At 40.9% G+C, this 27,033-nt stretch overlaps 2 protein-coding genes and 1 long non-coding RNA gene across 4 annotated transcripts; 1 reads left to right on the top strand and 2 right to left on the bottom strand.

Moving 5' to 3' along the window:
• LOC141005335 (hydroxylysine kinase-like) lies at window positions 1–14,086 on the bottom strand. The gene is made up of 4 exons (XM_073477168.1): window positions 13,245–14,086; window positions 12,625–12,767; window positions 1,500–1,680; window positions 1–1,350 (listed from the first exon to the last, which is right to left on the bottom strand). The coding sequence occupies exons 1-4, from the start codon at window positions 13,600–13,602 to the stop codon at window positions 908–910; spliced, it is 1,125 nt and encodes a 374-aa protein (XP_073333269.1). The 5' UTR covers window positions 13,603–14,086; the 3' UTR covers window positions 1–907.
• Window positions 11,108–13,429, top strand: LOC141005336 (uncharacterized). Its single transcript, XR_012179849.1, has 3 exons — window positions 11,108–11,551; window positions 12,634–12,776; window positions 13,258–13,429. It is a non-coding gene; the product is annotated as an uncharacterized lncRNA (long non-coding RNA).
• A 4,519-nt stretch (window positions 14,087–18,605) lies between the features above and the next one.
• On the bottom strand, window positions 18,606–23,291 carry hykk.2 (hydroxylysine kinase, tandem duplicate 2). 2 transcript variants are annotated; one of them, XM_073477008.1, is made up of 5 exons: window positions 23,227–23,291; window positions 21,994–22,302; window positions 21,375–21,517; window positions 20,650–20,830; window positions 18,606–20,500 (listed from the first exon to the last, which is right to left on the bottom strand). In XM_073477008.1, exons 2-5 carry the CDS (start codon window positions 22,295–22,297, stop codon window positions 20,058–20,060), a joined length of 1,071 nt encoding a protein of 356 aa, XP_073333109.1. In that variant the 5' UTR covers window positions 22,298–22,302; window positions 23,227–23,291; the 3' UTR covers window positions 18,606–20,057. The 2 variants fall into 2 exon arrangements, with proteins under 2 accessions (XP_073333109.1, XP_073333108.1); XM_073477007.1 differs by having other exon boundaries at window positions 23,067–23,273.
• Window positions 23,292–27,033: the final 3,742 nt, after the last annotated feature.

Here is a 27,033-nt window from a genome sequence, read left to right as displayed (position 1 = left end):
CGGACCCCGCCACCTTTCTGTCTTCAAACAGTGTTCTGGGGACCTTATTAGCCTCTGAGAACAGATTGCTTATGCATTGTGGGATTGTTAGCAGAAAGCAGTGGAAATGTCATGGATCCATTTTTATATTTTTATAGGAAATTTTGAAGGCACTTTATGGCGTACAGCATGGATTTAAACACTCAGTATTCTGACAGAATAACATGCAGGAAGTAAATATAATGCTCTCTGAAGTTAATCAAGGGGGATTCTGGACAGAGATATAGTCTGCACCAAAGTGTATTTGTGTAATGAAATAACAGGGGCAAAACTTATTAAGCATGGTTAAGTTATTTAAATGTTCATCATGTTCAGTCATGCTTGCCAGAAACTGACTCTTCATTATGAGTTATTAAGTCACTTATTGAGTTACTCATTACACAGCACTTTGGCCTCAATGCTTTCTTACATTCTCACTGTTAAACCCCTTTCACACGTGCATATACCCGGAGGAGCTGTATATGTGAATACTACTGGCACATACACAAATGTCCGAGAAGTATTTCCTACATGTGCAAAGACGTCTGACACGGACAATCTTCTGTGTCTGTGTGAGAATGTCCTGATGTGATTTTCAGAATACTATCCGGAGTTCATATGTGAACGGGGCTTTAGTTAGTTTTTTAATTTTAGCTTTTACAGCACATGGTCTATGGTTACCATGGAAGATCAATACTTACTCTTGTATTAAGTGTTTTACTTATCTCCTATTAGACACACTGCAGCATTCCTACTTCAATATGTCTGAATTATTTTGTCTTTGAAAACATAATACATTGTTGTTAACTCGTGGTCTTAAAATAATACCTGACAAATGGGTCACCCTGTTGTGCTGATACATTTATGAATAGCTTTCCTCACATCTTCCTCACTTACAGTCACTGAACTGGGCAGCACTCTGAAACCATACCTTCTCCACCTTCTCCTTTCCAAGCTCCCAGAGATGGCGGAGTGTATGGACGCCCCTCTTGGATGAAATCATCAGATACTCTGCATTTTCTGGATGCAGTTTCACAGTGTAACGGGACAACAGCAATGACTGGCAGAAGCGGGACAGCACCAGCACATAGAGACAATCTTTCTCTGCCTCGTTAAGAGGAATGATACTTTCCCAGCCCGCCAGGACAGGTCCACCCACCTCTACGGGTTCAGGGTGCTCCGTCATCATGTACATGATGTTGATGGCTAGCTCATGGATGTAGTAGCCAGTGTTCATGTTTCCAAAGTCAAGGATGCCAGAAATCCTGTAGCCGTCAGTCTCATCGGGTTGCACAAGAATATTGAGATCACTGAAGTCACCGTGGTTAATGCCTTAGAAAAGAAAGAAAAAAATGCTGTTCATGGGAACCAGGTAGGTGTCTGTACTGACCTGTATTTAAATATGTATGAATGTAATACAGGGCAGTGTCAAAAACGAAAATCTACAAGAAAATCTAATAAATCTAGTAAATATCACTTACACTTGCGGAAATTGGAGCGTTTGGGGACCACAGTGGTCTTGTACTGATGAAAGACAGCCTTCACAACCTCCTGAAGAGGATCTCCGTCTAACACATTCAGGTATTCTTCCAGGAGGGGAATACTTGACAGACTCCATATGTACTTCTCTCTCTGCAGCACACTAAGATGAGGGTGCTCTAGCTGAAAAAAACAAAATAAAAAAACAATAATACAAATAAGCGGAAGGAGAAGTACGAGACATAGGTTGGAGGTTTTAATGGCTCTATTAGACAGGACAGCTTAGAGTGATGACAGGAAGTGGGATGAGAAAGAGGAGGGATGACGGGCAGTAAAGGGCCACAGGCTGGCTTCAAATCCTGGGCGTGGACACAGCCTCTGTGAATGATGAGCACGCTCTACCAACTGAGCTTTTGTAACCAGCTGTTAGCCAGAAGTCCAGTTCCATGTTTAATGAAGAGTATGCTCTCTATTATACAACCTTAATTCCAAAAAAGTTGTGACACTGTGTAAAACAATATATTTCATTTTTAATCTCATTAACTTTTAACCTCCGCAACACGTTTTTTATTTATTTTATCTTTCAATGGAGCCATTACTTCCCTGTAATTGATCTTGACCTTGAACTATGAAGCGATGGCAAGTCTGTTTGAGCTCTACAGATTTATGACCGACATTTAACAATGATGATTGAGATATTACCACGATGATGGTTTACAGGTACATGTGTGGGAGATGTATGAATAAGAATCAGGCCTACAAGTAATAATGCATATACATAATTCTGTCTTTGTGCATACACGTTTTTTTTAGCCATGTATCTGTCTAGTATAGATATAGACTTTTATGCATCTGGCCCCAGTAGTGGTAAATATCTTTCCTTCAAGAAGATTTATTCATTTTCAGGTTAATAATTTTATTTTAGGTTACTACTAGAATAGATTTACATGCTTTAGTGCACAAAAAAATGTCAGTTTTCCCATACTGTCCAGCACTGCATTCCTCCTCTGTCTGAAACGCTCTGTTTTAGCTCCTGACTCCCAAATACCCAGTCTCCTCTGATTGGTCAGATCACACACACTTGACCCAGTGGTGCCAACAACAGCAGATCAGCTGTGCTAAATCATTTCTTCGTGCCTAACACGCGCCTAGGCATAAATTATACAAATGTGTCACAAAGTCACGGAATTAAAGGCGGGACTACTGAGTTGTTTCAGGAGCAGAATTTTTTCTGTGGGAGAGAGGAGCTCCTGTTGGTGCAGACTTTGACCTTTTTCACTTTCAAGATATTTTACATGCATATGAACATAAATAAAACACTGCAGGAAAGGAAAAAAAAAAACAGGTCTCTTTTAAGACAATTTCACAAAACATTGGAGATGTTTTGTCTGAAGATAAGAACATTTCACATAGTGTAGCACTTTGTCATCTGGTACAGATGTACTAATGTAGCCCTGTACAAAAATCATATAAGTTACAGAGCATAAAAAATAATTAACAGTATAATAATATGCTTTATTAAAAAAAGTTCATAAATAAATAGAGTTCATAATAGTAAAAAAAACTGTTCAAATGTGTGCTGGTTAAAAGCATAAATATAATATGTACAGTTTAATAAATAAGACTATTTACAGTTTAAAGATAAATTCATATAACGGTCTTTAAGTTCATTAAATCTGTAAAATAACTGTGGTTCGAGATAAAAAGAGAGAGGAAGAAGCCGTGTTTATATGTGTAACCTAACCTGTTATTTGTCACCTGTCAATCATTTCATTCCTGTTTTACCTTTGGTGGTTAAAACTCACGAGCCAATCAGAGTAAAGTCACTGTGTAAGGGGCGGGACTAGTGCCGCAGGTTAGTGTGGGAAGTAGTGAGCACGCATGAGGAAAGAACCAGAAGCTATCGACCAGAGAGCTAAAGAGAGGAGGCATCGTGTTGTGTGGGAAGCATTAAGTTTTATCGTGGAGGTCGACTACTCGTGGTCCTGATATAAACTTCTGTGTGACCTGCAAGAGGTGAATATAATGTGTATGCCTGTATTTGTGCTATATCTAACTGTTATAGTGAACTGAGACTGAATGTGTAACGAGGTTAGCGACGTGCTAGCTAGCGGTAGCATTTGGTGCTAATGTGCCTGGATATCGTAGCTTTTGCATTGTGATATTTCTGAAGCTAAAGCAAAGCTAATGCTAATTCGCCATGAGATAGTTTTTGATGTTGTGGCTCAATTCGGATAATATGCTTTAAGGAGACGGACGTTTGGAGAGAGAGACGGGTTTTCCAGCCGATGGCCCTGCTGTGTGTGTTCTTCTGCCCTGTTCTGCGTTCGGCTGTGTCGTGCCAAGTCCTGCTGCTGTGTGTTTCCTTCGCTACGCCATTGCCCGCGAGTGTGTGTTTGGATCATCATTGCCACCGCCATTGCCATTATCATCGTGAGACTTTCATTCCCCATTCCCCTTCTACCCCTACTAACTAACCTTGGATTCGTGAGTACTAACATACACATGCACGTGCTTTTTATTTTGTGCTCAGCTTTGAGTGAAGCGGCCATTACAGTTTTTAGGCCCCACCGCACACAAGCTTCAATAAACAGGCCTGCAACGGGTTAAATCTCATTTCAGTGTTTCATATGAATGTGTGTGGGCCCACAGGTACATGTCTGAGTTTTGTGTTTTCGTGAATTAAAGAGTACTGTTTGAAGGTAACTTAAAAATTCTGAAAAAGGGATTAGGCTAATATTTATTGTCAAGTATAAAAACAAAAGGTTTTCTTTTGAAAAGTAAAGGGTTTTGTTTGTAACAAAAGTATTTAAAAGGGTACTTAAGGTATTTTATTTTGAAGGTATCTAACAAAAGGGTTTATTTTAAGTTAAAGGAAAGTGTGAAATCAAAAGAAAGAAACTGAAGTCTATTTGAAAAAATCTCTTTATTCATACTGTGAATTGTGCTTTTATTTATTTTTCTTATAATAGCCTACATTTGAATTTTATTTTATCTATCCCTGTCAATAAATACCTGTGAAAGGAATATTTTTGCATTTAAAGTACAGTTGTGGTGGTCATTATTATTAAAGTAGAAAACATTATTAAAGGTACACATTCTAGAAGTAACATTAAAAAAAGTTGTATTTTCCTACAACGAGCCCAGGCCCAGTCTCATAGTATTAACCACTCTAGCTTTATTTTTAACTACATGGGACCTGGGTTACATAAAATGGAGGCACCGCTGGGATTATTTAACATAAACTGAGATTTATTAAAGTAAAATAAATTAGACAAGCAAAAGTAACTTGACCCCACAACTTTAGAGCATTAGTGTAAAAGTAACGTGCTAACAGTAACTAAAGTAAAGTACAACAATGGCAGTCCAAACAAGCAGTCCATCACAACGTGAGCTAATTAACTGGTGCATAGGAGAATCAGTAGACTTAAAGCATGCCCTCCTGTTATATGGAGTGCCTGAAAGTGTTTCAAGAGGAGACATTGAAGACACAGCAGAGACCATCAAAGCCTTGGGAAAAGTTACAGTTAGAGGCAAAATGTTTCACCCTCAACAACAATCGCTGATGGTGTTATGTGAGTGTCGTGAAGAGATCGACCCCTCTAAAATCCCACCTGAGATAATGCCTGTAAGTGAAGGAAGTGGTTGGAAAACTGTCTACTACACAGAGCCTCAGTCTGATAACTTTGAAGAGAAGTTGCTTACCTTTTTGCAGAGTGAAGGGAGAACCTTAGAGGACATCCAAGGTCTATGTTCCCCTCCTACTGAGACCAAAGAGAGTAACAGCAACTCTGAAGACATCATCCGTGCAGTCGGTGATGTTATGAGCAGAACAAACAAGCAACCTGACAGTCAACCATACAGACGTCTGCGGACATTCTCCGGGATCAGTCCCACCCCCGCTGGAGAAGAGACCTTAGACAACTGGTTGGAGCAAGCAACACTCTTAGTGGAGGAAGGTGAGTGTTCAGACAAAGAGAAACGACGTCGGATACTGGAAAGTCTCAAAGGGCCCGCCTTTGAAATCATTCAAGCTGTCCGCCTGACTCAACCTGATGCTAGCCCACGTGAGTACGTACAGGCTATAGAGAGCATTTTTGGTACAGTAGAGTCCCCAGAAGAACTATATCTGTCGTTTAGAGCCCTCCACCAACAGCCTGGTGAGCGTCTGTCTGAGTTCCTACGAAGAGTAGAGAGATCCCTTGTCAAAGTAGTACAGGGAGGTGGTTTACCTGTTAGCGCTGCCAACAGCGCTCGTTTAGAGCAGCTTCTTAGAGGGTCCACCTCTGAACTCATGTTGCTTCAGTTGAAAATTAGGGAGCGAAGTAGTAATCCCCCTACATTTTTGAACCTGTTAAGAGAAGTAATGGAAGAGGAAGGTCGCCAGTCAGCTAGACAAAGCCAAGTGTCACACCTGCGTCCTCAGCGTGTACGCACCGTCCAAGCTGAAAAAGAGAAAGAACCTGAATCAGTCTCTAGGAGTGAACTGCAAGCTCAGATTCAAGAATTGAGAGCGCAGTTAGAGCAGAGAAGCAACCTACAACCTCAGTCACCATCTGATGAGCCCTTTAAAGGTCCTAAAGAGAAACAAAAACCGAAAAATGAGTCACAGAGTGAACTGCAATCACTGAGAGAACAAGTGAAAGCCCTGGAAAGTAAAATGAGTGTAATGACAGTAAAATACATATCAGACCCCCCACGAGAACACACACCCCAGCCCCACCGATACAAAGCAGCTCCAGGTCACAAGCCCGCTCAGTCCAGAGTCTTCTCTCCCCGACAAGACAATGGTGAGTTTTTCTGTTATCGGTGTGGGGAAAATGGCCACATAGCCCCCAGATGTACTGCCCCTGAGAATCTTCAAAAAGTCATCAGAAAGCTCATATGCTTGGTGCGAGTTTCCCCTCCCCCCAGCAAAGAGAGCCCAAAACCTACAGCTGAAGAGCAGTGTGTAGCTAGAACCAATAAGGTTGAAGTCCCAGAGAACAACACTGACTTACCTGAAGGTCTTGTAGGTCCATCATTTATTCACACCATCAAAGTTAATGATGTGGTCTGCGATGCTCTCATCGACAGTGGGTCTAATGTGACTATCATCTTCGAAAGCTGGTACAACAAACACTTACCTGATGTCCTGATAAAACCCCTCTCTGGCCTTGGACTCTGGGGCCTCGCTGACGCCGAGTATCCTTACAAAGGATACGTTGTGGTTGAGATGGAGTTTGCCGAGGAGATCACTGGTGTGTCAGGACGTGTAGAAGTGCTCGCCTTAATTTGTCCTGAGCCAAGAAACCAACAACAAACCCCTGTGCTGGTTGGAACCAACACATCTCTGTTCCGCCGCCTATGGGAACTGGTGAAGACAAAAAGTGACAAGAACACTGTGCACTCAATGAGAATTCAGTCTGTTTACGCCCCTGTTAAAGCACAAGAGCAGTTAACAAAGAATGAAGTTTTGGGACAGATAAAGTGGAAAGGACCTGGTTCACTCTCCATTGCTCCAGGTGCAAAGTACTATGCAACTTGCAAAGTGGAAAGACAGAGTGCCCCGTCCAAAGACATTGTACTGATTGATGCACCCACTGCCCAGTTACTCCCCGCCGGTCTGCTGGTACAGCCTGGTGTGCTCTCAGACGCCGACATAGACAACAACAGTTTTACTGTTCTCATTCAGAATGAGTCCAAAAAGACAACCTCCATCCCAGTTGGGACCGTTGTTGCTGAGATGTATGCTGTGGACACAGTTACCCCAGTCCAGCCTTCCGACCTCACAGCTGAAACCATAGACCCAAGTCTCTTCAATTTCGGAGACTCCCCCATCCCCGAAGAGTGGAAGAGTCGGCTTCAGCAGAAGTTGGCTGAGAGGCGGAATGTTTTCTCACTTCAGGAGTGGGATGTTGGTCGCGCCAAGGGTGTTGAACACCACATACGCCTGCATGACAACAGACCCTTCAGGGAAAGGTCAAGGAGACTAGCCCCTGCAGACATTGACGATGTGCGACGGCACATACAACAACTACTGGCCGCTGGCATTATCACTGAGTCCCGTAGCCCCTACGCCTCACCGATCGTCGTAGTCCGCAAAAAGAACGGGAGTATCAGAATCTGTATCGATTACAGAACTCTTAACACCCGCACCACACCAGACCAGTACACAATGCCACGCATCGACGACGCCTTGGATTCTCTATCAGGCAGCCAATGGTTCTCAGTCCTAGATTTGCGCAGTGGCTACTACCAGATAGAGATGGCTCCGGAGGACAAAGAGAAGACAGCGTTCATTTGCCCTCTCGGTTTCTATCAATTTGAGCGCATGCCACAAGGAATCACAGGAGCGCCGGCAACGTTTCAGCGCTTAATGGAAAAAGCTGTTGGCGATATGCATCTCCTGGAAGCTCTCGTGTACTTGGATGATATCATCATTTTCGGCAAGACACTTGAAGAGCATGAGCAACGCCTTTTCAAAGTACTGGATCGACTGGAGGAGGTCGGATTGAAGGTTTCTATTGATAAATGTCAATTCTGCCAGCCCGAGGTTAAGTATGTGGGTCACATTGTTTCCGCTAATGGAATAGCTACTGATCCAGACAAAGTGGAAGTAGTCAAGCATTGGAAAGAGCCCACTCACCTGAAACCGCTTAGGTCCTTCCTCGGATTCTGCAGTTATTATAGAAGATTTATTGCAAATTACTCTGCCATTGTCCGTCCTCTCTCCGAGCTCACCAAGGGTTACGCCCCCACTTGGAAAGACCCCAAGTTCAAAAAAAGTGTCGACCCAAGCAAAGTCTATTTCAAGCCATCAGAGCCTTTCGGAGAACGGTGGACTCAGGCCTGCCAGGACGCTTTTGAGCGTATCCGTGACTGTTTGATCAATGCCCCAGTGTTAGCATTCGCTGACCCCACGAAGACGTACATCTTACACGTAGACGCCAGTATGAACGGCCTAGGCGCTGTCTTGAACCAGGAATATCCTGAGGGCCTCAGACCAGTAGCCTTCGCCAGTCGGAAGCTTAAAGACTCAGAACACAACTATCCAGTCCATCAATTGGAATTTCTGGCATTAAAATGGGCTGTCGTGGACAAGTTTCACGATTACTTGTATGGAGCTAAGTTTACTGTAAGAACTGACAACAACCCATTAACATATGTGTTGACCTCTGCCAAACTCAGTGCAGTCGGACATCGTTGGCTCGCCGCCCTTGCCACCTACGATTTCACCATCCAATATCGTCCTGGGAGGCACAACATCGATGCTGACTTGTTGTCTCGACAGTACACTCCAGAGGAAGCTAAAGAGTGGACTAGTGTCCCACCTGCTGGCATCAAAGCCCTCTGCAAAAGAGCCTGCATCAGTGACGAGGCTGAGGAGCCCGACAGATTGGTGGATCAGTTGGGAGCTCCTGCTGCCGCTGTACCAGAAGCCTACGTGTTTCCAGTGAACCTTAGCATGAACGTGCTGGACCAGCTAAGTCCAAAAGATATCCAGACATCACAAGACCTGGACCCAACAATTGGACCATTAAAGAAAGCACTGGAGAAAAATAAAGGACTGACTCGTTCAAAAAATGACTCACCTGAGACTGTGTTGCTCCTACGTGAAAGTCGCAAGTTGGAGTTAAAGGATGGATTACTCTACAGAGTAAAAGAAAAAATGTGTGGAAAACAGATCAAACAACTGGTCTTACCAGCAAGATACCGCCCAATGGTGCTGAGATCTCTACACGATGAGTGCGGACACATGGGAATGGAACGCACCACCGAACTGATTAAAGACAGATTTTATTGGCCGCGGATGACAGCTGAGGTCGAGCAGTACATTCGAACCTGTGGTAGATGTATCTCCAGGAAGACACTCCCTCAGCATGCCTCGCCCTTGAACCAAATAACAAGTAATGGCCCTTTAGATTTAGTGTGTATTGACTTTTTGCAGATAGAGCCTGACTCTAAAGGTGTCGCTAATGTGTTAGTAGTGACAGACCATTATACACGTTATGCACAAGCATTTGCTACAAAAGATCAAAAGGCTATCACCGTTGCAAGAGTGTTGTGGGAGAAGTATTTTGTGCACTACGGCCTACCTGCACGGATACACTCGGATCAAGGCCGAGATTTCGAAAGTCGCCTGATCAAAGAACTTTTGTCCATGCTTGGGGTCCGGAAGTCAAGAACATCCCCCTACCACCCTCAAGGGGACGCACAACCAGAAAGGTTCAATCGAACACTCTTAGCAATGCTTGGTACCCTGGACAGTGTAAAGAAACAATCTTGGAGTCAACATATCACCTACCTGGTACATGCATACAATTGCACAAAAAACGATTCCACGGGATACTCACCGTATCAACTCATGTTTGGAAGAGACGCAAGGTTACCCATTGACATCTGTTTTGGAATCTCGCCAAATGGTGAAAGTGAAACCTCCTACCAACAGTACGTTACCAGGATGAGGAAAGAGTTGCAAAAAGCTTACCAGTTGGCATCTGACGCTGCTACAAAGAGTCATCTGAAAAACAAAGCACGTTATGACCACCGTGTGAGAGACTTACCTTTGGAGAAAGGAGACAGAATTCTCATTCAAAATGTGGGTCTCAAAGGCAAGCATAAGCTCCAAGATCGATGGAAATCGACACCATATGTTGTCGTGGAAAAGTTGCCTAATCTGCCAGTTTACAAGGTCAAACCAGAGCATGGCACAGGTGTTGTGAAAACTCTCCATCGAGACCACCTGTTGCCCATCGGTTACATGGTCAGGATGTCAAACCCATCAGACGACACAAACTCTGTTCGGAGACCTGTAACACGAGCTCAACTTACCCGGAAACGTCAACCAATCAAGTCTGAAGAAAGTGACATGGAGTCATCAGACTCAGAGTTTGAAACTGTCCACAATCCTCCAGATTTTGATGTGGATGAAGTCAGGAGACAATTGGACATGGTAAATCAAAGATCTGTGGAGAATGAAGAGAGTCAGAGTTCGGAGGAAAGTGAAAGCTCTGAAGAGGATGAAAAATCTGAAGAGGAAATCTGTGAAGCTACAGAGAATGAGGAACCGCCTGAAGGTGCTGCACCTCCTCTGTCAGATGCTGATGCCCAAGAGACAAATACTGAATCTGCGGGAGAAGATTTGCAAGATTCAGAAGAGGGAGAAAGCTCACCTCCGTCAAACAGAACCAGACATGACAAAGCTGCTAAAAGCACAAGAAGTGAAAGTGAAAGGTCTTCTACAGTCCGGAAATCACTGAGAAAACCAAAGCCATCCATGAGATTCACTTATGAGAAACCTGGTCATCCATCTTGTGAACCAGTTACCATCATGCACCATGGCATGGTCATCCAACTCAAGTTGAACACACCAGACAAAGAACCAAGGAAAAAGTCCAAAACATCCAAAAGGTACATGGAGGAGGAGAAAAGGAATCACCCTTCCAAGTTGAAGAGAGACAAAAGGTGTGATGAGGACATCTACACATTCAGAAGAGGGAGGGTGTAGCCCTGTACAAAAATCATATAAGTTACAGAGCATAAAAAATAATTAACAGTATAATAATATGCTTTATTAAAAAAAGTTCATAAATAAATAGAGTTCATAATAGTAAAAAAAACTGTTCAAATGTGTGCTGGTTAAAAGCATAAATATAATATGTACAGTTTAATAAATAAGACTATTTACAGTTTAAAGATAAATTCATATAACGGTCTTTAAGTTCATTAAATCTGTAAAATAACTGTGGTTCGAGATAAAAAGAGAGAGGAAGAAGCCGTGTTTATATGTGTAACCTAACCTGTTATTTGTCACCTGTCAATCATTTCATTCCTGTTTTACCTTTGGTGGTTAAAACTCACGAGCCAATCAGAGTAAAGTCACTGTGTAAGGGGCGGGACTAGTGCCGCAGGTTAGTGTGGGAAGTAGTGAGCACGCATGAGGAAAGAACCAGAAGCTATCGACCAGAGAGCTAAAGAGAGGAGGCATCGTGTTGTGTGGGAAGCATTAAGTTTTATCGTGGAGGTCGACTACTCGTGGTCCTGATATAAACTTCTGTGTGACCTGCAAGAGGTGAATATAATGTGTATGCCTGTATTTGTGCTATATCTAACTGTTATAGTGAACTGAGACTGAATGTGTAACGAGGTTAGCGACGTGCTAGCTAGCGGTAGCATTTGGTGCTAATGTGCCTGGATATCGTAGCTTTTGCATTGTGATATTTCTGAAGCTAAAGCAAAGCTAATGCTAATTCGCCATGAGTTCGCCGTGTGTTTGGATCATCATTGCCACCGCCATTGCCATTATCATCGTGAGACTTTCATTCCCCATTCCCCTTCTACCCCTACTAACTAACCTTGGATTCGTGAGTACTAACATACACATGCACGTGCTTTTTATTTTGTGCTCAGCTTTGAGTGAAGCGGCCATTACAGTTTTTAGGCCCCACCGCACACAAGCTTCAATAAACAGGCCTGCAACGGGTTAAATCTCATTTCAGTGTTTCATATGAATGTGTGTGGGCCCACAGGTACATGTCTGAGTTTTGTGTTTTCGTGAATTAAAGAGTACTGTTTGAAGGTAACTTAAAAATTCTGAAAAAGGGATTAGGCTAATATTTATTGTCAAGTATAAAAACAAAAGGTTTTCTTTTGAAAAGTAAAGGGTTTTGTTTGTAACAAAAGTATTTAAAAGGGTACTTAAGGTATTTTATTTTGAAGGTATCTAACAAAAGGGTTTATTTTAAGTTAAAGGAAAGTGTGAAATCAAAAGAAAGAAACTGAAGTCTATTTGAAAAAATCTCTTTATTCATACTGTGAATTGTGCTTTTATTTATTTTTCTTATAATAGCCTACATTTGAATTTTATTTTATCTATCCCTGTCAATAAATACCTGTGAAAGGAATATTTTTGCATTTAAAGTACAGTTGTGGTGGTCATTATTATTAAAGTAGAAAACATTATTAAAGGTACACATTCTAGAAGTAACATTAAAAAAAGTTGTATTTTCCTACAACGAGCCCAGGCCCAGTCTCATAGTATTAACCACTCTAGCTTTATTTTTAACTACATGGGACCTGGGTTACACTAATATTACAAAACCAAGTAAATGATTTATAAATCTCACAGGCTTCTTACTGTCTTACCTCTTGTAGGATTTGGTCCATTCTGGCTGCTGTCTTGCCGGTTTCATACAATAACTGTGGTGTTAAAGGAGCCTTGGAAATGGTGATTCCAGGCAAATAAGTCAGCAGCCGCACCAGGTACTTCTGACAGCCATAGCCACAGTCTGTCAAAGGTAAATACAGGGTTAGTATTGCAGCCATTTACCTCTCTCTGAACCCCTCACAAAGCATAGCCTGTTTGTTTGTGGCCTTTGCTCAAGGGCACACTAACGATAACTGAAAAGTGTGAGTATTTATTTAACGGAGAAGGTTGTCACTACCCAACGTGTTACTATTTATTCACCTGGCAATGAGACTGAGCAGTCAACTATCTTTCTCCAGGCGAGCCTTTTAACACAAAATCCTCCTTCACTCAAGTCTCCAGCTGCTTCACCTGAGCAGTGTTTCATAAGTCCTGCATTATTATGTAACGTCAGTCAAGACAGAATATTTTGAACATATACCTGACTGACAAACACTGACCGCAGGGCTGCTGAGAAACAAAGGGTACAAGATGCTCTTGCCTATATGGAAGCGATTTTCTGAAAATGCTGTTTGACGTCTCCATCTATCTTTTCAAGTCAAACTGACGGGTCTCATACCTACTTCTTCCAGACTCATGAGCTGTCCGGAGGTAGTGGGCAGAGCTGTTTGGGCAGGAAGTCCATTCTGCTGCAGGAAGGACATGGCAATCGTCTGCACCTCGGCCAGGGTCTGGTTCTTACTGTACTTTGAGTTCATTATCTTCAGGACGTACTCGCCACCCTCAACGGCCGCAACATAGAAGTTCTGGTCATCGTAGCTCGGCAGCAAGCGGATTTCTGATGGCGTAAGCCTGAAGAGTCTCTTCACCACGTCCTCCACCTGAGACTGACTGAAGTTGGGCTTGGCATGCTTCTGTGCCATGATTGCTGAATGAAAACAACATGCATCAGAGGAAAAGGAATTCAAAAGCATCATAATAAGCTACAGTAAATCTAAAGTGATTTAAACTGCCAAAGTGTGAATTACAAAAACCTGGTTCATCAGGAATCAAATTAAATACTTTTGCAATTATGTGATTATTTTTTTATTTTCAAACTATTGTTGTTTGGTATTGTGTGATTCTGATTCTCTTGTTTTTTTGTTCACAGGGTACACACTGTAGGCCACATACACATTTTCTAACTGCTGCACGTGTGTAGTCAAATTGATATTGATGTCTTGTTAAGTTGCTGTGAGCTCTCTCTGCCAGGATATATTTATCAGGTAAAAAGTCCAGCTTCTACAATGTGCATTCATTCATACATTAAATGTCATCACAGAGTTTCTGCTTGGCATACAGGTCTTGCAGGTTTGTGCCCCGCAAACACAACCACACAGACCTTAATTATAAAAACTAGCCAGACAGTTTGCAGGGAAAATGTAATGTTTTCTCTTTTTTTCACACACACGCCCATAATACACACATACACATGAATGCAGCTAAATCCAATTTAGATGTCATTAATTGTAAGATTACCAAAAAAATCATGTATTTATATTTATAAGACACTGTGGATCTTATTTATTGCAATATATGATAAATACAACAGGTGATTGGATGGTGTTATATTTTATACTTTAGATTGTTTAAAGCATTAGGGTCCCAAAGACTGATCAATATTCTCTCTAACAGATCATAAAAAAATCATCTTTCAATATCTTTGAAAAAGTTACGTGTCATACAAACACAGATATAAAGCAGGACACATGAGTATATGGATGTTATTTTCTATTCATATAACAAAAAAAGTGCACTTACCCTTCGTCTTTCAGCAGGTAATGTGGAGGAGGTCCACAGAATGTGAAAGTCACAAGTTGTTATCTTCAGCTTTCTACTATTTGTCTGTGGAAAAGCCGGTCAAACCAGATTACTCCTCTCTAAATATCTTATTTTTCTTGTCTATGCTTTAAGGCAAAATAAATATATTGCTCTCACTTTGTTAAACATGACACACTTGTCAAACAACATGAAAAGTACGTGGACACCTTTAGGCTTAGCCTTCTCCGCTCTCTATGCAAATATACAGAAGAATCACTGGAACAAACCGGATACAACATTTTTTACACAAAGAAAGAAATACCTTCATATTACCAAGTATTCACAAGAAGTCCCAAATAATGAAAAATGTGTTATAGACAGTGTTTTACAAAGTTTACAGTTTCTCCTAATGCAACAAGTCTAATAACAAATACTGAAATGCTTTATTTAGCATTTAAAGAGTAATTGTTTATTGTAAAGTAACAATGTTTATAATACTTTTCAAATGGTTAATAAATACTGTGTAGTTCACCTATAAACGATATTTGGATGGTAATTATAAAGTTGCAACTGATGTATATAAACCTTTTTAGGCTATAAATCATTTGTTTGTTTGTTAAAGGGGCACTGTGTAGTGTTGGAGAAGGAACTAAAACTCAAAATATTTACCATATTAATGAGGTAATAATACAAACTCAGAAATATTATTTTTTTCCAATAACTGAAGAAACAAGCTGTTCTCAGGGGAAAATAAGGTCCTTAGAACACTGTTATTAAAAAAATAAGTTAATGAAGATCTTTGTCCTCTAAATAAAATTATTTTATGAACATACAGGGTCTATTTTTTAATTTCTTTTATCAAAGTTAATGTAGCCTCCATTAGAAGTAGGAGCTTAAGATCACCATAAGAGGGCAGTATTACACTAGATTTATCTAAGAGTGTAAAGACAGGTGATACGCACTGCTTAAACAATTGATCTGGCAAGAGTCAGAGAAAGGAAAATAATGCACGAGTAAACACTCGACTGAATTGAATCATACTCATAATAAAATGTGAGTACGAAGTGTCAGGAGTGAAATAAATGTAGCTGCCTGGTCAGTGCTATAACATGTCAAACTCAGTGATTTAAAAATAAAATTAGTTATTTTAATTATTTTTAAAAAGACAAATTAATGTAAAATATACTTTTAAAAAGTGTGTGTCTGTGTATCTAATGTTTCTAATGTAATCTATTTGATTGTAGTGTGTGAGGATGTAATGGAGGAGTGGCCCTTCACTCCCACAGTGTCAAAAATCAGAAAAGCCTTGGAACATAATGTACTACTATGAGAATGTGCTACAGAGAGCAATACACAATTAACAAAACAATAAAGACACCAGCAAACAATCAAATTAGATCAGTATTTCATAGTTTCCAAGAATATATTGGCATCTGCAGCTTTAGGAGATTTGTGTGTTTGTTTAGGATTTTGCTGCATTCTGAGTTGGATTGGTGTGTTGTTTTCTTTGCATTATGCAGGGTTAGAGCAATTTGTGCAATCCCAGATCATTTGTGAACTTGTCACATGAATCTGTTGGAACACTTGTTTGCTACTGAGTTAACAGAAGTTTGCATGAGTTTTAATATCGACACTTCTTTTATAAAAATGTGTTATTCTTGTTTTATTGAGTCTGTTTTAACCTTCTCTTTTACCTGCTGGTTTGAGTCACTTACCCTGAAGAACGAGGTTGGAATGCATTGTGAGACTGTGCAGTAAAATCACTGGCACAAATCTTGATGAACTTTCCCCTTTATACAGAGTCAGAGCCATAAAGAAAGTCCAGTCTATCCTCGCTGACTGCAGTCACCTCCTATTCCCTAATCTTTAATACATTATAGCATGTATAGCCCAACTTACTTGAATTGTGGTACTGACAGACACCATTCAGCCTATGATGAGTCAGTGTACCATCAAAATGTTTTTGGAGCTGTTATTTGACAGTAAAAAGAAAAAACTTACATAATTTTGCTTTAATAGAGTTCCCGTTTTACAGGAACAGTAACTCCAAAGAAAATGTTTGCATTCGAAGACCAGGCTAATTATCTATTAGCCAGCTGCAATCAGACACAGTCTACCGAGACCAAATGTGTAGGATCCCCAATTACACATTCATTTTCATTATTTGAACATGGTGATCAGACTGACACTTGGAGCGGTGCTGTGCTCACATCACACGAGGCACCATAATGTAGTGCTTCATGTAACAGTAATAGGGAGTTTTGGGTTAAATTTGGCTATCAATAATAATTAACGATTATCAGGGATAATTATTAATTATGATTAATAATAAGATCCAATTTACATTAGATCATCTCGGGGCACCACCCTTGAAGAAGGGAAAAGATAGCCAATTCACCAAATCAGTCTCAGAAAAGGTACTAAACTGTTTGTAACTCTGATTAATAATTAACTTAATAACTACAACCATTATCACCATAACAGCTAGTAATGGTTGAAGGATTTTGGAGTTCTTGACAGAGTAGAGGTTGGCAACATTCACTCTTGTACAATATTAAATAGGCAGCTTGAAGGTTCAAAAGACCTGACCTGAGATCACAATAACACTCAAACAGTGGACACACATAAATTGAACACATGCATTACATCAACCAGAGTTTAAAGTCCTGTGCTTAGCCGTGCTATGCTATGCTATCTAAGCCCAGTTCAACGTTAACAGTCTTTGAAGAAAAGGTGCTGGTGGTTGCAGGAGAACGTTGGGATTCCAATGTTGAATGCTGTTCTTGCTGTGCAAGGACTGATGAAAGTCGGCAGAGGAGGAAACGGTTCCCTCCTGTCCTTTGCAAGGATAGCAGCTCGGTGCTAACTTGCTTGGTGTTCCTCAGATTGTGAAGTTAGCTGGCAAGCTTTGTGTCGCAGCTGCTGGTGCTAACTGATCAGGAATACTGGCAGGACCTTGTGTCGCTGCAGTGAGGAGAAGTTCTTTAGGCCTGCTGCAAATGCAGCTTGCAGCTCTCCGCAGCTGTTAGGCCCAGCAGAAGAGATCTTGAGGGCAGGCAGCCCCGTGGTGGGGAGATGGAGAGGAGCCCTTGAGGATAGGAAGTCGGAGGAGAAGAGAGGCTTGAGGAGAAGAGAAGAGAAGAGAAGAGAAGAGAAGAGAAGAGAAGGAGCTGGAGTTTTTACTATCTGATCAGAGGGGGGTCTGTCACCCTGACCAATAGTAGCTAGGTGTGAAGACTGGGGAATTCTGGGACACTGAGTTCTGTTCTGAGTCCATCTTGAAATCAACAATGAATGACTTCGTCTGTGGGTCCCAACAGCAGGAAGTCAGTCAATTAAGAGAACTCAGTATGTTAGCCCATTTTTGTATCTTTACAAAAACACACATTACAATAGGCGGTTGCTTTGGCCAGTAGCCCACCATTAAGTTTCAATTTTGGCCCGTCAAAGGGAAAAGTTTGGCACCCCTTATTAATCTTATCCATATTTCTAGTGTGTAACGCTGCACTACTTCTAATGTATAAGCTCTTTCTGGTTGGACTAGGGTCAAAAACTACTAATGCAGATGCAATACAAATATTTCTCACCACCTCATTATAGTGTTATTGTATATACACCCATCAGGCATAACATTATGACCACCTGCCTAATATTGTGAAGGTTCCCCTTGTGCAGCCAAAACAGCTCTGACCTGTCAAGACATGGACGTAAGACCTCTGAGGGTGTCCTGTGGTGTCTGGCACCAGGGTGTTTTACAGTGGATCCTCTGGGTCCTGTATGTTGGGGGGTGGGGCCTCCATGGATCAGACCTGCTCCAGCACGTCTTACAGATGCTCGATCAGATTGGGATCTGGGGAATTTGAAGGCCCGGTCAACACCTTGGGCCCTTTATTGTGTTCCTCAGCAGTGTTTGTGGTGTGTCAGGGCACATTGTCCTGCTGGGGGGCCACTGCCATCGGGGAGTGTTGTTGTGATGAGGGGGTGTACTTGGTCCACAACAGTGTTTGGATGGGTGGTGCTTGTCAAGTGGCATTCACATGAATGCCAGCACCCAACGTTTCCCAGCAGAACATCGCATTGTGATGTTATTCACGTCACCTGTCAGTGGTTTTAATGTTGTGGCTGATCAGTGTATATACACTATAGTACAGTTACCATGTCAGAGAACTGAAACATACTCTTTGAGGTGTTGTATTATTTATTGAAACAATTGGAACAGTATGAAATGGTATTAAATGGTATACATTGGTAGACCCAGTTATTCATTAAACACAGTCTAAAAGTTGACATAGATTTCCAGCCAAAACAGAATGTCATACTGCACAAAAGTCTTGTGTAAACAACGATTGCAATTTACTGATTGACATCCTTTTTTTTTTTACATGTCACCAGAGCATCACATTTGTCTTTTGCTTGGCAAACCACATGAAATTTGCTTGACAAGGCATAAGATCTGTAACAGAGGACACACTGTAGCCTATTGCATTGTTCAATTACAAACATACAGTACAGCTGGTAATTTGATAAAAGCCACCCATTATCTAATAAGGTCCCAAAGGTTCCAGAGATTTGTATTGTTTCTTATCAAGGTGGCATAAACCTTCCCAACATCAAACAACGTGCGATATTATCTTAAAGGAGCACTCTGTAGTTTTGGTGACCAGGAGAGAAAGATCTTCATTGACTGATTGTTTTAATGCCTAAAAACAAAAAGAATCAAACTCTGGCGGACCCCGCCACCTTTCTGTCTTCAAACAGTGTTCTGGGGACCTTATTAGCCTCTGAGAACAGATTGCTTATGCATTGTGGGATTGTTAGCAGAAAGCAGTGGAAATGCCATGGATCCATTTTTATATTTTTATAGGAAATTTTGAAGGCACTTTATGGCGTACAGCATGGATTTAAACACTCAGTATTCTGACAGAATAAAATGCAGGAAGTAAATATAATGCTCTCTGAAGTTAATCAAGGGGGATTCTGGACAGAGATATAGTCTGCACCAAAGTGTATTTGTGTAATGAAAGAACAAGGGCAAAACTTATTAAGCATGGTTAAGTTATTTAAATGTTCATCATGTTCAGCCGTGCTTGCCAGAAACTACTGGCTCTTCATTATGAGTTATTAAGTTACTTATTGAGTTACTCATTACACAGCACTTTGGCCTCAGTGCTTTCTTACATTCTCACTGTTAAACCCCTTTCACACGTGCATATACCCAGAGGAGCTGTATATGTGAATACTACTGGCACATATACAAATGTCCGAGGATGAGTAGTTCCTACATGTGCAAAGACGTCTGACACGGACAATCTTCTGTGTCTGTGTGAGAATGTGATTTTCAGAATACTATCCGGAGTTCATATGTGAACGGGGCTTTAGTTAGTTTTTTAATTTTAGCTTTTACAGCACATGGTCTATGGTTACCATGGAAGATCAATACTTACTCTTGTATTAAGTGTTTTACTTATCTCCTATTAGACACACTGCAGCATTCCTACTTTAATATGTCTGAATTATTTTGTCTTTGAAAACATAATACATTGTTGTTAACTCGTGGTCTTAAAATAATACCTGACAAATGGGTCACCCTGTTGTGCTGATACATTTATGAATAGCTTTCCTCACATCTTCCTCACTTACAGTCACTGAATTGGGCAGCACTCTGAAACCATACCTTCTCCACCTTCTCCTTTCCAAGCTCCCAGAGATGGCGGAGTGTATGGACGCCCCTCTTGGATGAAATCATCAGATACTCTGCATTTTCTGGATGCAGTTTCACAGTGTAACGGGACAACAGCAATGACTGGCAGAAGCGGGACAGCACCAGCACATAGAGACAATCTTTCTCTGCCTCGTTAAGAGGAATGATACTTTCCCAGCCCGCCAGGACAGGTCCACCCACCTCTACGGGTTCAGGGTGCTCCGTCATCATGTACATGATGTTGATGGCTAGCTCATGGATGTAGTAGCCAGTGTTCATGTCTCCAAAGTCAAGGATGCCAGAAATCCTGTAGCCGTCAGTCTCATCGGGTTGCACAAGAATATTGAGATCATTGAAGTCACCGTGGTTAATGCCTTAGAAAAGAAAGAAAAAAATGCTGTTCATGGGAACCAGGTAGGTGTCTGTACTGACCTGTATTTAAATATGTATGAATGTAATACAGGGCAGTGTCAAAAACGAAAATCTACAAGAAAATCTAATAAATCTAGTAAATATCACTTACATTTGCGGAAATTGGAGCGTTTGGGGACCACAGTGGTCTTGTACTGATGAAAGACAGCCTTCACAACCTCCTGAAGAGGATCTCCGTCTAACACATTCAGGTATTCTTCCAGGAGGGGAATACTTGACAGACTCCATATGAACTTCTCTCTCTGCAGCACACTAAGATGAGGGTGCTCTAGCTGAAAAAAACAAAATAAAAAAACAATAATACAAAGAAGCAGAAGGAGAAGTACGAGACATAGGTTGGAGGTTTTAATGGCTCCCAAATACCCAGTCTCCTCTGATTGGTCAGATCACACACACTTGACCCAGTGGTGCCAACAACAACGGATCAGCTGTGCTAAATCATTTCTTCGTGCCTTACAAGCGTCTAGGCATAAATTATACAAATGTGTCACAAAGTCACGGAATTAAAGGCGGGACTACTGAGTCGTTTCAGGAGCAGAATTTTTCTGTGGGAGAGAGGAGCTCCTGTTGGTGCAGACTTTGACCTTTTTCACTTTCAAGATATTTTACATGCATATGAACATAAATAAAACACTGCAGGAAAGGAAAAAAAAAAACAGGTCTCTTTTAAGACAATTTCACAAAACATTGGAGATGTTTTGTCTGAAGATAAGAACATTTCACATAGTGTAGCACTTTGTCATCTGGTACAGATGTGCTAATATTACAAAACCAAGTAAATGATTTATAAATCTCACAGGCTTCTTACTGTCTTACCTCTTGTAGGATTTGGTCCATTCTGGCTGCTGTCTTGCCGGTTTCATACAGTAACTGTGGTGTTAAAGGAGCCTTGGAAATGGTGAATCCAGGCAAATAAGTCAGCAGCCGCACCAGGTACTTCTGACAGCCATAGCCACAGTCTGTCAAAGGTAAACACAGGGTTAGTATTGCAGCAATTTACCTCTCTCTGAACCCCTCACAAAGCATAGCCTGTTTGTTTGTGGCCTTTGCTCAAGGGCACACAAACGATAACTTAAAGGGTGAGTATTTATTTAACGGAGAAGGTTGTCACTACCCAACGTGTTACTATTTATTCACCTGGCAATGAGACTGAGCAGTCAACTATCTTTCTCCAGGCGAGCCTTTTAACACAAAATCCTCCTTCACTCAAGTCTCCAGCTGCTTCACCTGAGCAGTGTTTCATAAGTCCTGCATTATTATGTAACGTCAGTCAAGACAGAATATTTTGAACATACACCTGACTGACAAACACTGACCGCAGGGCTGCTGAGAAACAAAGGGTACAAGATGCTCTTGCCTATATGGATGCGATTTTCTGAAAATGCTGTTTGACGTCTCCATCTATCTTTTCAAGTCAAACTGACGGGTCTCATACCTACTTCTTCCAGACTCATGAGCTGTCCGGAGGTAGTGGGCAGAGCTGTTTGGGCAGGAAGTCCATTCTGGTGCAGGAAGGACATGGCAATCGTCTGCACCTCAACCAGCGTCTGGTTCTTACTGTCCTTTGAGTTCATTATCTTCAGGACGTACTCGCCACCCTCAACGGCCGCAACATAGAAGTTCTGGTCATCGTAGCTCGGCAGCAAGCGGATTTCTGATGGCGTAAGCCTGAAGAGCCTTTTCACCACGTCCTCCACCTGAGACTGACTGAAGTTGGGCTTGGCATGCTTCTGTGCCATGATTGCTGAATGAAAACAACATGCATCAGAGGAAAAGGAATTCACTTACAAAACAAAAGCATCATAGTAAGCTACAGTAAATCTAAAGTGATTTAAACTGCCAAAGTGTGAATTACAGAAACCTGGTTGTCACATCAGGAATCAAATTAAATACTTTTGCAATTATGTGATTATTTTTTAATCTTCAAACTATTGTTGTTTGGTATTGTGTGATTCTGATTCTCTTGTTTTTTGTTCACAGGGTACACACTGTAGGCCACATACACGTTTTCTAAATGCTGCACGTGTGTAGTCAGATTGATATTGATGTCTTGTTAAGTTGCTGTGTTTTGGCTATTTGCATGACTGTGCTTTCTTAAGTTGCTGTGAGCTCTCTCTGCCAGGGCATACTCATCAAGTAAAAAGTCTAGCTTCTACAATGTGAGGATTTTGTCCTTTTTTTTTCTTTTACATCTTTTATCATAAAAATTGAATTGTGATTATATTTAAAGATTATGGCCAATGTAAAGAGAAAAATGTAGTTCTGACACATTACTTAGCAAGATAAAATGCTGTGTGTGCAGACGATTATTTTTCTATTGTTTGCAATGCTCTCTTGCAAAGTTGCACAAGTTGAGTCAGCACGACACTTTTCCGTTAGGCCATCAGTTGAATCACGTCCACTAATCCAAATAAAGCGCACAGACGAGCACCGTTACACACATAAAGCTGAGGACGGTGTCTGAGAAATTCAGTGACAGTGTGAGTGTAGAAAAGCACAAGCACTCACACGCGTTGCCCCTCGTCTCTACAGCAGCGTCGTCTCTGTTCGTGGCGACCGTAACGTAATTCCACACACTGCGCCAGATAACGGTACGCTAGCTCCGCGAAATAGCCGCCACCACGGTTAAAAGTACAAGACAAGGTTATTCACATGTTAGTCGACCTACCTAAGGCTGTGCGACCAGCCCAGAGGTAAAGCCACACGGGACAAGTCCACTGCTGGCATCCCACCAACTCCACGGGCCAGTACATCCACCACATCCGGGGGGAGGAGTTTTCAAAATACAACTAACATCCGTAGAGCATAGGCTTGAAGTGTGAAGAATGAAGGGTTTAGGGAGTGATTCAAACACAAATTTAAAATTCCTAGTGCTGATTTTAAGGTGTATCCGTCTTGTAATTAATCAGCTCTTTTCACAGCGTAGAAAGTTGTTGTTTTTTTTTTTAATGTCTAGCGTGTCAAGTGAGAAAAAAAGATTACTTCCGGTGTCTAATTTCGACGTAGTGCCATTGACACCACAGTAAAGTGAATGCGTTTCTTTTTGTTCGCAAATATTTCCCTAAAAGTTGCCTGTGGCGAGATCATTTTCAACAGTTGAAAAAAAAAGAAAAAAAGACAGAAAGAAGGAAAAACTAACTTGAAAATATTTTTCAAAATAAAAGTAGTGGCAAAGGTGTTATTTTGACTTTTTTTTTTTTTTTACTTTTTAAAGTTTTCTAACTTCAGAAAAAGTTCTGAAGTCATTTATTATTAAACATTCTAATCAGAAATTCTCTTACATTTCACCCCTTTTCACCCTGTGGATCCATATTGACCTTCACACAGTCCCCTATTTGTAGAAATTCTCTTAACATCCCGGCGGCAATCAATAAATCAAATGTTCTGACAAATAAAATATGAAAAGATCAGACAGGTTACCCTACTGTCTTGCTATCTTATCAACCCCAGGTATAATTAGTCAATCAGGTGGTCACGACACACTGTAAGTTGAGGATAGAGGAGAACATTTTGAAAACCTCACTGTCCTTCTGTGCTTGCTTGCCTTTAAAGATACCACCACCCGATTTATACCACTCCTAAAAGAACCATTTGACAACTTGGGAATGGGAACGGGTTGATAGAACTATTATAGATCTCTCTTTTTTCCCAAAAAATACCTACTCATACTCAGTGGCAACTGCTGGCAATCATGGGCCCATGTGCAAGACTTTGAATAAATTGTACTTTTACATTGATGTGGCCTGCCTGCCATTTCTCCTGTCTGTTCATTGTCATTATCTCTGTAGCTTTCACATATGAGTTGGACTTCTTTTTATGAGCCTCCCCACACTTTGAAGGTTTTGTGGGAATCTTCTGTGATGGTAAAGCTGTGATATAGAGATTATTTGAATTATGTTCATGTTATGATTCATGAGGAATTTGATTAAAGGTAATATATTGGAGATGGATCGCTATTCTTTTTCATTTACTCCATTTGTTTTGTCCCTCCCTTTCTTTGCATTGACAATTACATATAAAAAATGCTGAAACAGCAGATTGTTCAACAAATTTCATTGCATTTTTTATTATTTTCACTGATAACTCACATGAAGATGTGGATGTTTTGTATCTTATCATTAATACTTCCTGTATACTTGACTGTGATGTGACACTTATAATAATGCATTGACTGTGGGTGGAGACGAGCTTCACGATATATTCACAAATATTCATCAAATTCGTCAGCTCCTTTGTCCGCCTCTCATGCTGACTTGGAATGCATACAGATGAATCCTTGTTTCCTCCCCTTCTAAAGGGCAAATTAACAAGACAGAAGAAACTACGACAGATGCTTGTCATACTGTCACATTGCTTCAATCAGTGGAGTTGGCTCTGCTTTCAGAGACTCCTCCCTCTGTCCAGAATGATTTAACAGACTTGGAGCAGCAGTCACTTTTGTGACATTTGTTTACAGTCCTCAACCACAGTACATTGCATTGACTCTCCTTTTAACCCTCCCTTTGGTCCTCACCTGAGAGATTAATCTTGCAGTGTGACTGCTAAATACCCAACTATGTTCACCAGCTAGTTGCTAACTTTGTCCCTCTGCCATTTAATGCTAGACAAGCCCAGTCTCATTCCCAGGGCGTCAAATACCAATGTTTTGTCATGTCCCTCAGGGTCTCACAAAGACACAGAAGGTACCCTTTGCAGTCAGAATAAGAGATGCACATGGTATTACCACTGCAATATGATAAGAGCACCTGCTCCACCAGTCCCAACAGGGGTGGATGTGAGGTTACACACAGGACCTCCACCCTGGGGACCAAGGTTTGTGTCTCATCAAAAAAGGAGTCAATGATCTTTTTTCAACATTAACAAGATTTGTGTCAAAAAACTAACCAAACTCCTGTTTGATGTTTAGAAGACTTTCATTTTGCAGATGCTAAAGGTTTACTTGTGCAGGATCAGCATAGGTGTAGTGCTGCAGGAGGCCAGCTCCACAACTTTTTGTCTGTGAAGAAGTGAGAAAATAGTGTGTTCACAGTTTGCATAATGTGGTTGAAAATCATATACATTTTAAGCGCTTCAAGATCCAATCATCACTAAAGCAGCTGTCGTGCAAGAGAGCCAAAAAAACTAACAAATAAAAGACAAAACATGCCTCACATGAGCATGTGAAAGGAAGGATGTGTCACATGTGAGATGATTACAGAATCTGTGGAAATCAGGAAGGCTGTACACACACTCAGAGCTGCTATGTATGAGTCAGCTGTATGTGAGGGTTTGGGGGATTAATTATTATGCTTCGTTTTCAAAGCAATGATGGTGTAATGCCACCTATCCCAATGAGTAAAATTTCCACCCGGCACAGTTTTACACCTGTAACCATACATGAATAATTACTGTTAGAAACCAAGGTTATTCTATATATCATGTTGAATAATACATGCTCATCTTTTAAAAAATCAAGACAAGATAGTCATCATTATTCAATCTGACATTATGAATAATGTGTTTTTTGAGAAAAAAATTATATGGTGCGATTTATTTTCAATGTTTATAAGGTATTTATAGTCTTAATGTGGGTTAAAGTAGGGATTCTGCATTATATCATGTATTTATTTTATCACATTTTTAAAGGAAGGCGAAATAATAAGACTTCATGCCTGCAGTTTTGCTGTCAATACTGTACCACACTCAGGCAAATGTGCAGATTTTTGTCTTTGTGACAGGCAGCATATTTTATGAAAGGTTGACCTTAACCAAGACACAAGGAATCTCTGCAGAAAAAGCAGCAAGACCTGGGAAATCGATATACTGTCACGATCAGTCTTAAACATAGCTTATTTATCAAGCATTTGAACCCAGGGGACATATAGATATATGTACAGTAGAAGGCAAGTGATACACACACGCCCTTATTCATGCATGACAGTTATTTGAGGTAAAATCTTTATGTCTATGAGAGCTGTAACAGCATCATTACTTTCAGAGGTTTACTGTAACTGCCTTGTTGGAAATATAGATTGCAATGCACCCACGCAATATTGTCTTCCGCCACATCTAACTCCTCTCAGTCTTTCAGTCTGTGATTTATTGTCTGTCACTCTATATAGTTGTAACTATCAAAAAAAGGAGTAAGATACACAATATGCTGCTATGTATTCTTATGAAGTTAATTACATTTTTGCATAAAGGAAAAATTGGGTGTACAAAAGGATCATCAGTGCTTAAATGTGTCAGTATGACACATAGTGTTCAGCATCCACATGATGTTGATGAAGGTTTTCAGTCATCCAGGTTATGGTAATTCTAAGTGCTGTATCATAGGCAACTGGACAGGAGTCGTTAACGTGCCCACTAAGCCAAAGGGGAAAGAGAAGGAACAGAAGCACATCATGGGAGCACTTAAAACCTGTGGCTACCCAAACTGGACCTTTCTCAAAACCGCTAAAAGATCCAGAGCAGACAGAGACGAGTAGACAAGAAA

Source organism: Pagrus major, chromosome 11, assembly GCF_040436345.1.
Source record: "Pagrus major chromosome 11, Pma_NU_1.0".
NCBI classification, from domain to species: domain Eukaryota; kingdom Metazoa; phylum Chordata; class Actinopteri; order Spariformes; family Sparidae; genus Pagrus; species Pagrus major.
This window is presented reverse-complemented; position numbering and strand designations above follow the sequence as displayed.